General features: G+C 44.6%; 1 protein-coding gene across 2 annotated transcripts in view; it reads right to left on the bottom strand.

Annotated features, from left to right (window-relative positions):
• Positions 1 to 3,553: 3,553 nt before the first annotated feature.
• Positions 3,554 to 16,087, bottom strand: part of sdha (succinate dehydrogenase complex, subunit A, flavoprotein (Fp)) — a 50,425-nt gene continuing 37,891 nt past the window's right edge. Inside the window, exons 12-16 of one of the 2 annotated variants that reach the window (XM_078398331.1) lie at positions 12,816 to 12,927; positions 8,381 to 8,511; positions 7,167 to 7,280; positions 4,168 to 4,267; positions 3,554 to 3,765 (exon numbers count right to left, since the gene is read on the bottom strand). In XM_078398331.1, the coding sequence (XP_078254457.1) occupies positions 4,181 to 4,267; positions 7,167 to 7,280; positions 8,381 to 8,511; positions 12,816 to 12,927 (444 nt within the window). In that variant the 3' untranslated portion in view covers positions 3,554 to 3,765; positions 4,168 to 4,180. Of the gene's footprint in view, positions 4,268 to 7,166; positions 7,281 to 8,380; positions 8,512 to 12,815; positions 12,928 to 16,087 lie in introns of both variants that reach the window. The other variant, XM_078398330.1, reaches the window with a different exon arrangement.

The following is a 16,087-nucleotide window of genomic DNA, read 5'->3' as shown; positions in this document are numbered from 1 at the left end:
TCTATCTAGCTCTCTCCTGAAAGATCAGCCATGATCACATTGAATGGCGGTGCTGGCTCGAAGGGCCGAATGGCCTACTCCAGCGCCTATTGTCTATTGCCTATTGAAAGCATGCAGAGAATTGGCCTCCACTGCCTTCTGAGGCCGAGAAATCGATCCCTTTTAATCCCTGATCAGTCTGAAGAAGGGTCTCGATCCAAAACGTCGCCCATCAGTCTGAAGAAGGGTCTCGACCCGAAACGTCGCCCATTCCTTCTCTCCAGAGATGCTGCCTGTCCCGCTGAGTTACTCCGGCATTTTGTGTCCTTTTTAAGATGCAGTGCAAGTAAATCATTCTAGCTACCATTTTTACAGACTAGTCTGACAGTGGAGCTGCTGGACATTACAAAGTGTACCCTGCCTGCAGTGAACTCAGCAACACAAAGTCCAAGCTCAGTATATTGGTTGGGAATTTACACAATGCTGTTTTCATTTGAGGAACTAGAGTTTCACTGCACTCCCAATAAAGTCACTGCAGAGGGCAGAGAGCAGATCTGAGGAAATAGACAATAGACAATAGGCGCAGGAGTAGGCCATTCGGCCCTTCGAGCCAGCACCACCATTCAATGTGATCATGGCTGATCATTCTCAATCAGTATCCCGTTCCTGCCTTCTCCCCATACCCCCTGACTCTGCTATCATTAAGAGCTCTATCTAGCTCTCTCTTGAATGCATTCAGAGACTTGGCCTCCACGGCCTTCTGAGGCAGTGAATTCCACAGATTTACAACTCTCTGCCTGAAAAGGTTTTTCCTCATCTCCGTTCTAAATGACCTACCCCTTATTCTTAAACCGCGGCCCCTGGTTCTGGACTCCCCCAACATTGGGAACATGTTTCCTGCCTCCAACGTGTCCAACCCCTTAATAATCTTGCCTGAGCATCTTCTCAGTGAGTTGTTTAAAGCACTGGAATGTAACCTTGGATAGACACAAAAAGCTGGAATAACTCAGCGGGTCAGACAGCAGATGACACAAAGCTGGGTGGTAGTGTGAACGACCACAGTATGTGAGGGCAAAGGCCAATGTCGCGGACAGGGAGGTCTGCAGCACTGGGGTTCCGCAGGGAACAGTGCAAGCTCCATTCTTGTTCACCCTGCACACCGCGGACTTCAGCAACAGCTCTGCAGACTCCTATCTACAGAGGTTCTCTGACGACTCTGCCATCGTCGGCCTCATCGCGGGCGACGAGGACAGGGCGTACAGAGAACTGATCAAGGAGTTTGTGGACTGGTGCCAGTGGAACTGCCTCTGGATCAACGCGGGGAAAACCAGGGAGGTGGTGGAAGATTTCCGCAGGTGCAGCCAGGTCCCCCAGAACATCCAGGGAATGGACATCGAGAGGGTGGACTCTTATAAGTACCTGGGTGTCTACCTCAACAATAAACTGGACTGGACCGAAAACACCGATGCGCTATACAGAAAGGGCCAGAGCAGACGTTATCTGCTGAGGAGACTCAAGTCCTTTGGAGTGCACACACTTTGGAGTGCAGTGCCTTCCTGAACTGAGGAGTAATGTACATAAGGAGTAACTCAGCAGGTCAGGCAGCATCTCAGGAGAGAAGGAATGGGTGACGTTTCGGGTCGAGACCCTTCTTCAGACTGAAGGTGGAGGGACTGCTGTGAACGAAGAGGGAGGGGGGGGGAACCCTGCAGAGAGCAAAGTGCGGCCACGTGCAGCGGCAGACCTGGTGAGCAGAAGATAAAGCTGCCTGATGAACGCTTTGCAACTTCGTCGGCGCCGGAAACGTTGTGACTCCTGTGCACTGCCTCGGTGAAGTCTGCAGTACGATTTTACTGGGTTGTAGGTAAAACAAAGTACTTCGGTGTACATGTGACAACGAAGTATCACTGAATTGAATCTTCTCCTGTCGGCTAGAAGTTGCACAAGCTTTAAAGCACATACAGTGTTTAAAGCACAGATGTATTCAAGAGAAAGTTAGATGGGGAGAAAGCAGGAACGGGGCACTGATTTGGGATGATCAGCCACGATCATATTGAATGGCGGTGCTGGCTCGAAGGGGCGAATGGCCTCCTCCTGCACCTATTTTCTATGTTTCTATGTAAGTAAGCGTGTAGGTACAGCAGGCAGTGAAGAAAGCTAATGGCATGTTGGCCTTCATAACGAGAGGATTTGAGTATGGGAGCAAAGAGGTTCTTCTGCAGTTGTATAGGGCCCGGGTAAGACCACATCTGGAGTATTGTGTGCAGTTTTCGTCTCCTAATTTGAGGAAGGACATCCTTGCTATTGAGGCAGTGCAGCGGAGGTTCACGAGGTTAATCCCTGGGATGGCGGGACTGCCATATGAGGAAAGATTGGAAAGACTGGGCGTGTATTCGCTGGAGTTTAGAAGGATGAGAAGGGATCTTATAGAGACGTATAAAATTATAAAAGGACTGGAGAAACTAAATGCAGGAAAAATGTTCCCAATGTTGGTCGAGTCCAGAACCAGGGGCCATGGTCTAAGAACAAAGGGGAGGCCATTTAAAACTCAGGTGAGAAGAAACTTTTTCACCCAGAGTTGTAAATTTGTGGAATTCTCTGCCACGGAAGGCCAATTCACTGGATGAATTTCAAAGAGAGTTAGATAGAGCTCTGGGGGCTAGTGGAATCAGGGGGTATGGGGAGAAGGCAGGCACGGGTTACTGATTGTGGATGATCAGCCATGATCACAACGAATGGCGGGCGGCGCTGGCTCGAAGGGCCGAATGGCCTCCTCCTGCACCTGTTGTCTATGTTTCTAACTGCATTAGATAAGGAGGCAAGGGCACACAGAGACTGAGGCACATTATCAATGGCCATCATTTCAACATTGCACTGCAAGAGTTTCATTAAGGTGAGTTGTGCCAAGAATTGACTTCCCAGTCACATGGATGCAACAATCTCAAAACATTATCTGAAGGGAATTCTCAGTTGTAAATATAAAACCTTAACCGTCAAGCACAATTACTCCGTAGTTTATATCAATAATTTCCATGGGTTTTTTTCCCTGGGCAAATTGATCAATACATTTCATATGTTATGGCAGTGACTATACTTCATCGGTAGTAATGATGATATGTGGGAAGGAACTGCAGATGCTGGTTTACACCAAAGATAGACACAAAATGCTGGAGTAACTCAGCGGGTCAGGCAGCATCTCTGGAGAGAAGGAATGGGTGACGTTTCGGGTTGAGACCCTTGAGATGTCCTGAGGTCATGAAAGATGCTGCATAATGCAACCGTGTAGGAAAATAACTGCAGATGCTGGTACATATCGAAGGTATCACAAAATGCTGGAGTAACTCAGAAGGTCAGGCAGCATCTTGGAGAGAAGGAATGGGTGACGTTTCGGGTCGAAACGTCACCCATTGCTTCTCTCTAAGATGCTGCCTGACCTGCTGAGTTACTCCAGCATTTTGTGATACATAGGGCAACCGTGTCGTTTTAAAGATGAATACTGAGAAAGATTTCACAAGTTAATATAGTGAGGAAAATGTCTCGAATAGACCAGCAATGCAGACTTTGGAAGTGCCGAACTTTGCTTTATTTAGAATGTACACATGTCGATGTAGGTGCATCCATTTGAACATTCAAGTTTTTTTTTTAACAACAATAAAACAATCCACTTAATTACAAGCCTTCGCTCCACGGCTCATGCGTGGGGTGCTACACGGATAATGTTCAGCTTCACCTGCACAGAAGACCCAAGAGGTACAAATATCCCACAGTAAAGGATTCATTGCCAACCTTCATTATAAATGGAAAAAAAAAAATCATTTTGAGATAGGATTTTACAATTTCAAGAGCGCACATCCATTATGTCACTGCAAAACTATTTTTTTTCCATTGAACCGGCTGAGAAGCTTCTAGCATCGGCAAAGAGTGCATGTTCCCCAATGTTGCCACAATAACTATGTATTCTATTGAAGAGAAATCATTTAAGGATAAATACACAAAGAGCATTGCATTCATTATTAGCACCCGCTATATTTGAAGATGAAGCTCATCTTTTACAACAAAATTGATAGTTAGAAAATAGGAACAGGGTCAGATGGGAACCTAATTTGCCAATATATTACACAGAATTTTATTAAATAAAGCATTCGACAGATGGCTTTGTTACCCCAATTCAGTTTGCAGTGGATTTACCAGTGCTGTTGTGCTAATAAGAACGTATTGCTGGAGGAACTGAGGCACAATCTTCAGCATCCAATGTTGAGTCTATCACAGGCCTGTAGTTCAGCGTCACCTAGAATGTCAAAGTCACACATGACTGGTTAGAAGAGACGTAGGTATACTGTCAACCAACCCGACAATTGCATGCAATTCTTATTCATTTCAAACAATGAACTACATAGACCAAATATACTCCGATAAATTTAATTAACATGACATACACCTCACTGCGCATAACTTCAAGGTAGACACAAAATGCAGGAGTAACTCAGCGGGACAGGCAGCATCTCTGGATAGAGAGAATGGGTGACGTTTCGGGTCAAGGCCCTTCTTCAGACTGTCCGAATTACTCCAGCATTTTGTGTCTATCTTCGGTTTAAACCAGCATCTGCAGTTCCTTCCTACACACGACTACAAAACAAACTAAAGGAAAATATGAGTTCAGAAAATGCTGGTAAATCCACAAGAAGTGGAAAATAAGAGAAATTCTACCGAGAAAACGGATTATCCGCAGAATCCAGCTGCAGCCTGAATTGAAAGGCAATGGCCCACATCTAATGGGATAACGACATAGAAGCTGACTCAAGGGAATGCCTACCATGTAGTGTTTTGTCTTTTCACTCCTCATCATAAGCACATGCTCCTAATTAATTAATTAAAGCCGCCCCATGTGGAGTCCAATTTAAAAGACTATTTCAGATGGTCCATTTTAATCAGAATCTCTACCCAAACAAGCTCTTGCTCAGCAAGATATTCCCCTGTAAGGTTGGAATGCCATTCTAGATGCTTCTGCTAATTAAAATCCATGACTCCGTCTGCAAATTCTTGGTTGACATTCTATAGACAATAGACAATAGGTGCAGGAGGAGGCCATTCAGCCCTTCGAGCCAGCACCGCCATTCAATGTGATCATGGCTGATCATTCTCAATCAGTACCCCGTTCCTGCCTTCTCCCCATACCCCGACTCCGCTATCCTTAAGAGCTCTATCCAGCTCTCTCTTGAATGCATTCAGAGAATTGGCCTCCACTGCCTTCTGAGGCAGAGAATTCCACAGATTCACAACTCTCTGACTGAAAAAGTTTTTCCTCATCTCAGTTCTAAATGGACTACCCCTTATTCTTAAACTGTGGCCCCTTGTTCTGGACTCCCCCAACATTGGGAACATGTTTCCTGCCTCTAACGTGTCCAACCCCTTAATAATCTTATACGTTTCGATAAGATCTCCTCTCATCCTTCTAAATTCCAGTGTATACAAACCTAGTCGCTCCAGTCTTTCAACATATGATAGTCCCGCCATTCCGGGAATTAACCTAGTAAACCCACGCTGCACGCCCTCAATTCTGCGGGATTCTTGTGTCTTGGCGAGCACAGGGTGGTAGCTCCCACTGAATGGGTGAAAGAACAGGCAAGGCCCACCACCATGCGGGCGGGTAAAGCATGCCAACTCCCACAGTTGAATGACGACAGACGTCTGTGAATTCTCCACCACCACGTGGGTGGCGTGAGCACGCACAACCCTTCCTGCCGCGCGGAATTGACTGCCCATCAACTGATAAAACAATGATTATAGGAAAGGAAAGGCAATCCACGTTAAATCCTGCCGAACTGTTAAATAGCCTAAAGATATGCCCGCTCCTTCATATTTTTCCACCATGGAAATGAAAATAGAACAGGGCGGCCAGATAGAGCAGTGGTAGGGTTGCTGCCTGACGGCGCCAGGGATCCGAGTTCGATCGTGACTACGGGTGCTGTCTGTAGGGAGTTTGTACGTTCTCCCCGTGACCTGCGTGGGTTTTCTCCGTGTGCTCCAGTTTCCTCCCACACTTATAAAGAGTGCAGAAAAGATGCACACGGTTGCTACCAGGACTGGAGGACTTGAGATACAAGGGGAGGCTAGAGAGACTGCGACTCGCCCACCCCAACATCCTCCCGCGCCCTCCCCCCCCCTTGCCCCACCCCTCCCTTCCCCTCCAGAACCAGGGGCCACAGTTTAAGAATAAGGGGTAGGCCATTTAGAACGGATTTGAGGAAAAACTTTTTCAGTCAGAGAGTTGTAAATCTGTGGAATTCTCTGCCTCAGAAGGCAGTGGAGGCCAATTCTCTGAATGCATTCAAGAGAGAGGTAGGTAGAGCTCTTAAGGATAGCGGAGTCAGGGGGTATGGGGAGAAGGCAGGAACGAGGTACTGATTGAGAATGATCAGCCATGATCGCATTGAATGGTGGTGCTGGCTTGAAGGGCCGAATGGCTTACTCCTGCACCTATTGTCAGTACACAAGGCAAAATAATAATCTTGTAGGGGGCATATAAAATCATCGTAGCCATCGATAATGTCACAATCTTTTTCCCAGGATAGAAGTCTAAGAGGACATAGATTTAAGTTGACAGGAGAGAGATTTAGAAGGGAGCCAAGGGGCAAGTATTTTGGCGCAGACGTAGGTGGAACAAGCTGATAGAGGAATCCGTAGAGGTTGAGAGGGACATTTGGACAAGAAATGGTGGAGCAACTCAGCGAGTCGGGCACCATCCCTGGAAAAAATGGACAGGTGACACCTCTGGTCAGGACCCTTCCCCTGACAGGTAGTATAAGAAAATAACTGCAGATGCTGGTACAAATCGATTTATTCACAAAATGCTGGAGTAACTCAGCAGGTCAGGCAGCATCTCGGGAGAGAAGGAATGGGTGACGTTTCGGGTCGAGACCCTTCTTCAGTCTGAAGAAGGGTCTCGACCCGAAACGTCACCCATTCCTTCTCTCCCGAGATGCTGCCTGACCTGCTGAGTTACTGCAGCATTTTGTGAATAAATCCCCTGACAGGTACATGGATAGAAAAAAAGGTTGGTGGGATACGAGCATCTTGGTCAGCATGGTTGGGCCAAAGAATATGTTTTTGTGCTGTAGATTTTGTGCACAAGGAACTTTTTCTTTTGTGCAAACTTTCTTCCGTTTACCCGAGTCATATATTCTCACCTTTCCAGTTTTTGGATCCATAGATGACAGGGTGTGTTTTCGCCAGTGTTCATCAAAAGTTTTTTTCTCTTGACCCTGCAAAGGCTTTGCAAAATCATATTCATCGATTCTCACCTGAAATGACAAAAGACACAAGAAAGTCAAACTAGTCGATTCAGACACTTCAGACTCGGCCACCGAGAAGTATTCTCAGTCCTTTTATGAATGACAATATGAAATCTAGCTAATTGTACTCTCAAGGGGATCTAAACAAAATCACAGCACCATTCAAAGCACAAGGGGGCTATCTCAACGTTATCTATCAGCCAACAATGTACACCAAGACATCTTGTCACTTTCACGCTGCGATTTGTTGCACACAAATTGTTTGCTACATTACAATAGACAATAGGTGCAGGAGTAGGCCATTCGGCCCTTCGATCCAGCACCGCCATTCAATGTGATCATGGCTGATCATTCTCAATCAGTACCCCGTTCCTGCCTTCTCCCCATACCCCCTGACTCCACTATCCTTAACAGCTCTATCTAGCTCTCTCTTGAAAGCATCCAGAGAAATGGCCTCCACTGCCTTCTGAGGCAGAGAGTTCCACAAATTCACAACTCTGAGTGAAAAAGTTTTTCCTCATCTCCATTCTAAATGGCCTACCCCTTATTCTTAAACTGTGGCCCCTGGTTCTGGACTCCTCCAACATTGGGAACATGTTTCCTGCCTTTAGTGTGTCCAATCCCTTAATAATCTTATATATTTCAATAAGATCCCTTCTCATCCTTCTAAATTCCAGTGTATACAGGCCTAGTCGCTCCAGTCTTTCAACATATGACAGTCCCGCCATTACACAGTTGATTGCATTTCAAAATTGCAATCAACTTGCAAAAGGCCAATTCTCTGAATGCATTCAAGAGAGAGCCAGATAGAGCTCTTAAGGATAGCGGAGTCAGGGGGTATGGGGAGAAGGCAGGAACGGGGTGCTGATTGAGAATGATCAGCCATGATCACATTGAATGGCGGTGCTGGCTTGAAGGGCTGAATGGCCTCCTCCTGCACCTATTGTCTATTGTCTAAAATTGCTTGATAAAATCTAGGCTTTTTTAACTCATGGTAAACTAGAAAAAGTCAAATTTCACATAGAATTCATGCAATTCGGTACACAATTCATGCAATTTGGTGGTGGTGAAGTTTTGTTGTGCGACATTGTTTTAGAGATGACTCTAACCTTGAAGTCCTCCCGAGCATGCGCTCCTCTGCTTTCTTTGCGGGTCTCGGCACCATTGATAGTCTGTAGGGCACAGAGCATCAGATTTTGTAGCTCTAAGGTTTCAATCAGGTCAGAGTTCCAAACAATACCTGAAACAAAAACGTACAGCTCTCATTAACACAACCATGGGTTTAGTAACCCTTCAGCAGAGTGGAAATTAAACGTCAACTCTTTATTTCTCCACAGTTGCTGCCTGATTAGCGGAGTAGGTCCAGCGTTTTCTGTTTTCATTGCAAATATTTCCATCTGCTTTATTAGAGACCTTTGAACTTTAATCGGACTTTATCCTGCACTAAACATTATCACCTTTATCCTGTGCACTGTGGATGGCATGATAGTAATCATGTATAGTCTTTTCACTAACTGGATAGCATGCAACAAAAAGCTTTTCACTGTACCTCGGTGTACACGTGACAATAAATAAACTAAACATTCCTCCTCTTCAGTTTTTTTGCTTGTTGATTGTATGAATTTCAGTAAAATTCCCATTCCATTTTCCCAGTTTCTCCTTCTCTGTCAATAGACAATGGACAATAGGTGCAGGAGTAGGCCATTCGGCCCTTCGAGCCAGCACAGCCATTCAATGTGATCATGGCTGATCACTCTCAATCAGTACCCCGTTCCTGCCTTCTCCCCATACCCCCTGACTCCGCTATCCTTAAGAGCTCCATCTAGCATGGGGAAGTGATGTGAGATGGGAATGGTGGGTGGTGACTGAAGTGCTGACCAGGGAATTTACAAGGGGAGTAGTCACTTCATTATGCCGAGAGGGAAAGGACAGGAGAGACTTAGAAAATAGGTGTAGGAGGAGGCCATTCGGCCCTTCGAGCCAGCGCCACCCTACATTGTGATCATGGCTGATCGTGTTAGGTGATGGAATAGCATTGAAAGTGGTGGAAATTGCAAAGGATGATCTATTGTATAAGGATCCTGGCTGATAGAAATTGAGGACCATGGGAATTCTATACATGCTGTACACAGGAGGAGAGGGATTTGGAGCAGAGACGTGGGGAGATGTGAAATGTGGTGGAGGACTATTTCAGCTATGGTCAAGGAGCACCACAGACCATTGCCAAGGAAAACATATCTTCGAGGCACCATTAGAACAGTCGGAAACCTTCTCTTACTTTGGAAACATCTAATCTAGATTTTCTGACCTCTGCAAAGCACTACTGTTCGGTCTTTAGTATAAGTATAATACAAGTATAAAGTACCTTTATGTCATCCAAAAACATGTTTTTGGACGAAATTACGTTACCCACAGTCAACAATGAGAGGCGATAAAAATAAAGCAATAAAACACACAATCACAAAAACATCCATCACAGCGAGTCTCCTCCAGTCACCTCCTCACTGTGATGGAAGGCCAGAATGTCTTCTCTCTTCCCTGCCGTCTTTAACAGTGAACCTTCACTTTTAGTTGCCCATCTTTTCAGCTCTCCATCGCATCGCATTTCCACAATTTGATCTCTTGCTTTTTTAGCCTTTTACAGTGGAACAATGACACCCAATTTGAATTCAAAGCGTAGGGCAGGCAGATGATTCATCCATCTGGAACACTAGCCCGCTTTTCTCTACCTCCTGCAACTCTATGTTTTGCAGTCTCTGTTGTTCTTTGAATTAACTTTCTCCACTGGTCGCCATTTCAAAGTGCTTATCTTCCTTTGCTCGTGTTATATCTAATTCCCCCAATTAAGCTATGAACTATTCCTTTTCTTCAGAGATGCTGTCTGACCCGCTGAGTTACTCCAGCTTTTTGTGTCTATCTTCGGTTTAAACCAGCATCTGCAGTTCCTTCCTGCACGTATTAACCAGATGGACAATAGACAATAGGTGCAGGAGGAGGCCATTCAGCCCTTCGAGCCAGCACCGCCATTCAATAGACAATAGACAATAGGTGCAGGAGTAGGCCATTCAGCCCTTCGAGCCAGCACCGCCATTCAATGCGATCATGGCTGATCACTCTTAATCAGTACCCCGTTCCTGCCTTCTCCCCATACCCCCTCACTCCGCTATCCTTAAGAGCTCTATCCAGCTCTCTCTTGAAAGCATCCAACGAACTGGCCTCCACTGCCTTCTGAGGCAGAGAATTCCACACCTTCACCACTCTCTGACTGAAAAAGTTCTTCCTCATCTCCGTTCTAAATGGCCTACCCCTTATTCTTAAACTGTGGCCCCTTGTTCTGGACTCCCCCAACATTGGGAACATGTTTCCTGCCTCTAATGTGTCCAATCCCCTAATTATCTTATATGTTTCAATAAGATCCCCCCTCATCCTTCTAAATTCCAGTGTATACAAGCCTAATTGCTCCAGCCTTTCAACATACGACAGTCCCGCCATTCCGGGAATTAACCTAGTGAACCTACGCTGCACGCCCTCAATAGCAAGAATATCCTTCCTCAAATTTGGAGACCAAAACTGCACACAGTACTCCAGGTGCGGTCTCACCAGGGCCCGGTACAACTGTAGAAGGACCTCTTTGCTCCTATACTCAACTCCTCTTGTTATGAAGGCCAACATTCCATTGGCTTTCTTCACTGCCTGCTGTACCTGCATGCTTACTTTCAGTGACTGATGCACTAGGACACCCAGATCTCGTTGAACATCCTCTCTTCCTAACTTGACACCATTCAGATAATAATCTGCCTTTCTATTCTTACTTCCAAAGTGAATAACCTCACACTTATCTACATTAAACTGCATCTGCCATGTATCCGCCCACTCACACAACCTGTCCAAGTCACCCTGCAGCTTTATTGCATCTTCCTCACAATTCACACTACCCCCCAGCTTAGTATCATCTGCAAATTTGCTAATGGTACTTTTAATCCCTTCATCTAAGTCATTAATGTATATCGTAAATAGCTGGGGTCCCAGCACCGAACCTTGCGGTACCCCACTGGTCACTGCCTGCCATTCCGAAAGGGACCCATTTATCCCCACTCTTTGCTTTGTGATTCAATGTGATCATGGCTGATCATTCTCAATCAGGACCCCGTTCCTGCCTTCTCCCCATACCCCCTGACTCTGCTATCCTTAAGAGCTCTATCTAGCTCTCTCTTGAATGCATTCAGAGAATTGGCCTCCACTGCCTTCTGAGGCAGAGAATTCCACAGATTCACAACTCTCTGACTGAAAAAGTTTTTCCTCATCTCAGTTCTAAATGGCCTACCCCTTATTCTTAAACTGTGGCCCCTTGTTCTGGACTCCCCCAACATTGGGAACATGTTTCCTGCCTCTAACGTGTCCAACCCCTTAATAATCTTATCAGATGAGCTAATCTACAAGTTATCTGGAAAACCTGGTCTCAACCTAACGGATAGTGTACCATATCCTGTAACTGCAGATGCTGGTACAAATGGAAGGTATCACAAAATGCTGGAGTAACTCAGCAGGTCAGGCAGCAGCATCTCTGGAGAGAAGGAATGGGTGGCGTTTCGGGTCAAGACCCTTCTTCAGTCTGAGGAAGGGTCTCAACCCGAAACATCACCCATTCCTTCTCTCTAGAGATGCTGCCTGACCTGCTGAGTTACTCCAGCATTTTGTGATACCTCCCTGTAACTAAACTGTTTTCTCTCTTTCCTGCTTCTGACAAAGTAAAATTCAACTGATTGCAATAAGAAACAAATAATGGTCTCTCTTTCCAATGATGACTGTTTCCAGAATTAACCATTTTTATGTCATCTGAAAATGAACCCTTTGGATCTTAGTACACTGAAAACTACACTGAAATAGTTCTGGGAATGAAGTGGCAATTTATTCAATGTATCAAAAAATATCGTCATCCCTTTGTCAAAAAAGTCAATTATCTGAAACAATAGACAATAGGTGCAGGAGGAGGCCATTCAGCCCTTCGAGCCTGCACCGCCATTCAATGTGATCATGGCTGATCATTCTCAATCAGTACCCGGTTCCTGCCTTCTCCCCATACCCCCTGACTCCGCTATCCTTAAGAGCTCTATCCAGCTCTCTCTTGAATGCATTCAGAGAATTGGCCTCCACTGCCTTCTGAGGCAGAGAATTCCACAGATTCACAACTCTCTGACTGAAAAAGTTTTTCCTCATCTCAGTTCTAAATGGCCTACCCCATATTCTTAAACTGTGGCCCCTTGTTCTGGACTCCCCCAACATTGGGAACATGTTTCCTGCCTCTAACGTGTCCAACCCCTTAATAATCTTATACGTTTCTATAAGATCTCCTCTCATCCTTCTAAATTCCAGTGACTATGTGAGCATTGAGACAACGCAAAGCCCATGCAAAGTCCAGTGGCCCAAGCAAACAAATAAGATAGATCTGGCTCTGCGTTCCTCATCTTCACATTTCTCCACAAAGATGTTACCTCGTTAATCAAGCATTTACAGCATTTTTCATTATTTTAGAAAAATATTTACCTCTGTCAAATGTCTTGATGTCACTGAAGGAATTGTACAAGTCGCTCAGCTTTTCACAGCCTTCTTTCAGCACCGGCCCGGTGCGGAATACTGCAGCGTGACTTTGCATGCACTGTTCAAGGTAGGAATTAAAGGGAACATCAGTCTCCAGTACATCTCTTTAATGACCAGTACAAGTTACTGGTTCTACACACCCTTTCAATCTCTTGGGGAAAATTCCAGATTTGAAACAAATTGGAAGATTGTACGCAAAAGATGTTTTGCGCCGATTTAATTGAAGACATTTTTATCATCGATTTATAACTATTAATTTCCAAAATAAATTCACACTGAACCATTGACATGCATCCTTTCAGCACGACATTCATTATTGATTAAGATAATAAACTGACAAACAGCGCTAAGGAAGCCAAGCTGGCAAAGGCTTAACTCCAAGGTAAAATATAAGAGTTTATCAAGAAAATGTCCATTGGTAAGTGTGCTTTCTCCAGCAAAGTGCACTATCCAACTGTTTCATGAAACCATCGGTAGATGCACCACATTAGAGCCGGAAAGCAAAATATGATTTTCAGCAACTCCTGATGTGGGCCAAGAGGATCACATCTGAAAGAGAAGTTGTGACACGACACTGCACTAAACCCAAGGAAACGTGCATGTTGGACAAAGCTTTTCCCTTGTAATCTCAAACCACCGAAGAAGAGTGAAGCAAATATTGGGGAACAGACCATGCAGACGGCTGCCGGATAAAGGATTGTAGTGGAGGGGTGGAAATAATTCAGACAAGAGAGTAATTGGGGAAATCAATAAGCATGAATGGTGTGGAAATTCAGCTATTAAACTCCATCTGTGCTGGGCTATTGATCCAAACGCTTGTTCAATTCCCACTGTGGCTGATCACGGAAAAATTTAAGAAAAAACAATAAATTACAGCTAATGTCCACATCTCAGTAAGTACATTTATGTCAGCACAGTGGAGCAGCTGGTAGAGCTTCTGCCTCACAGCAGTAGAGACCCAGGTGCTGTCCGTGCGGAGTTTGCACGTTCTCCTTGTGACCAGGTGGGTTTCCTCTGGATGCTGCAGTTTCCTCCCACATCCCAAACAAGTATGGGTTTGTAGATTAATTGGTCTTTTAAATATTAAAAAAACGTCCTAAATGTGTAGGGAGTGGGTGAGAAAGTGGCAGAGGATAGAACTAGTGTGAATGGGTGATCGATGGCCATCGTGGACTCAGTAGGCCAAAGGATTGTTTCCATACTGTATCTATAAACTAAAAACTAAATATTAAAGATGTCCAGAAGAAAATGGATTACTCAAACTCTCCAGCAGATGCCAAGGGGGAGTAGAGGGTGGGGGGCTGGGGTTAGGAACTTTAACGCCAAACTACTGGTTAAGCCCTGCTTCGAGTTGGAGTGGGATTTTGTGGCAAGTGACACCACATAAATACTTTAGGTCTTTTCACATTATTGTGTAAGTCAAGGTTGCTCTGTGCGTGGAGGTATAAACAATAATTTCAGACCATTGATTTCTTCTCCGATGATAACGTTCCAAAACCAAACGTTGGGGCATCTTTATTTTTAAAGTTAAGGACTGACCACTATAAATCTGACATTGTGTATAATGTTGAAATATAACTGTTCTCAGACGCTTGAGGCCATAGAATTTTAACTTGTTACACCGATGTGCCTCTAGGTTTGCAGTTTGGGCCATTGTAACAACATTTAAAAAAAACTTTAAACATAGTATGAGTAATTAACAAAAATTAAGGACTAACAAAAAATTAAGAACTAACAAAAAAGTAAGGACTAACAAATGTGTGTATCTTTGTCACGTGCGATACACATTACAAACGTGAACTGTTTATTCTCATGTAGTTTTATCAGAATAATACTGGGGCCTATGGGGTTAAATTGAGATTAGGTTGCATAAACTACCCTCCATTTACTTGCGTTTAGAAGATTAAGAGATATCTGATAGAGAAAATAATTTGTCTGGTGAGAATAAATAACAAGGGGACTTGAAATTATAGTGAGGTTGCTCAGGAGTGAACAGAGTAAACATTTACTCACACAAGGTAATTAACCAAATCCCTTTTTTAAATAGCTAGAATGTTTATGAAAGGGGTAGAAAGATTTGATCAAAATTATAAGAAAATAACTGCAGATGCTGGTACAAATCGAAGGTATTTATTCACAAAATGCTGGAGTAACTCAGCAGGTCAGGCAGCATCTCAGGAGTTTCGGGTCGAGACCCTTCTTCAGACTGATGTCAGGGGGGCAGGACAAAGGAAGGATATAGGTGGAGACAGGAAGATAGAGGGAGATCTGGGAAGGAGGAGGGGAAGAGAGGGACAGTGGAACTATCTAAAGTTGGAGAAGTCAATGTTCATACTGCTGGGTTGCAAGCTGCCTCACTATGGCACTGGAGGAGGCCCATGACAAAAAGGTCAGACTGGGAGTGGGAGTTGAAGTGCTCAGCCACCGGGAGATCAGGTTGGTTAAGTCGGACTGAGCGAAGGTGATGAGCGAAACGATCGCCGAGCCTGCGTTTGGTGTCGCCAATGTAAAGAAGTTGACATCTAGAGCAGCGGATGCAATAGATGAGGTTGGAGGCGGGACTGTAAAGAAGTTGACATCTAGAGCAGCGGATGCATGTAAAGAAGTTGACATCTAGAGCAGCGGATGCTAAATCAAAATTATATGTTGACTAAATTATCACAATATTGGATCTTGTAGGGGGTTATTCCCCATAATTTGAAATTAATAGATAATCTCATTTAAGTTTTTGGACATTAAAGGCAACCGAGAGAAAAGTTTGAGCTACTCTTTACTCACCTCTGTCAACTCCTCAAAAAAACTCTATATACTTAGTGCGACATGACCTGCCATGTACAAAGCAGTTAGACTGTCCCTAATTAACCCATTCTATTCTAAATGGGAGTAAATCCTATCCCGAAGAACCCTCTCCAAGAGTTTCCCTGCCACTGATGTGAGGTTTACCAGCCTATAATTCCCTGGATTCTCTCTACGTCCCTTCTTCAATAAACAATTAACATGGGATACTCTCCAGTCCTTCAGAACCCAACCTATGGCGAGAGAAGATGCAAATATCTTTGTCAAGGCACCTGCAATCTCCTTTCTTGACATCAGGTCCTGGGGATTTGTCCACCTTAATGCTCTATAAAAGCACTAACACTACCTCCTTAATCTCAAACTGCCCCTGCATAGTAATATACTTCACCCTGATCTCAGTGTCTTCCATGTTCTACTCTTCT

The sequence above is a fragment of the Rhinoraja longicauda genome, chromosome 4 (assembly GCF_053455715.1).
Source record: "Rhinoraja longicauda isolate Sanriku21f chromosome 4, sRhiLon1.1, whole genome shotgun sequence".
NCBI classification, from domain to species: Eukaryota; Metazoa; Chordata; class Chondrichthyes; order Rajiformes; family Arhynchobatidae; genus Rhinoraja; species Rhinoraja longicauda.
Note: the sequence above shows the minus strand (reverse complement) of the source record. Positions and strands in the feature narration are given on the sequence as shown.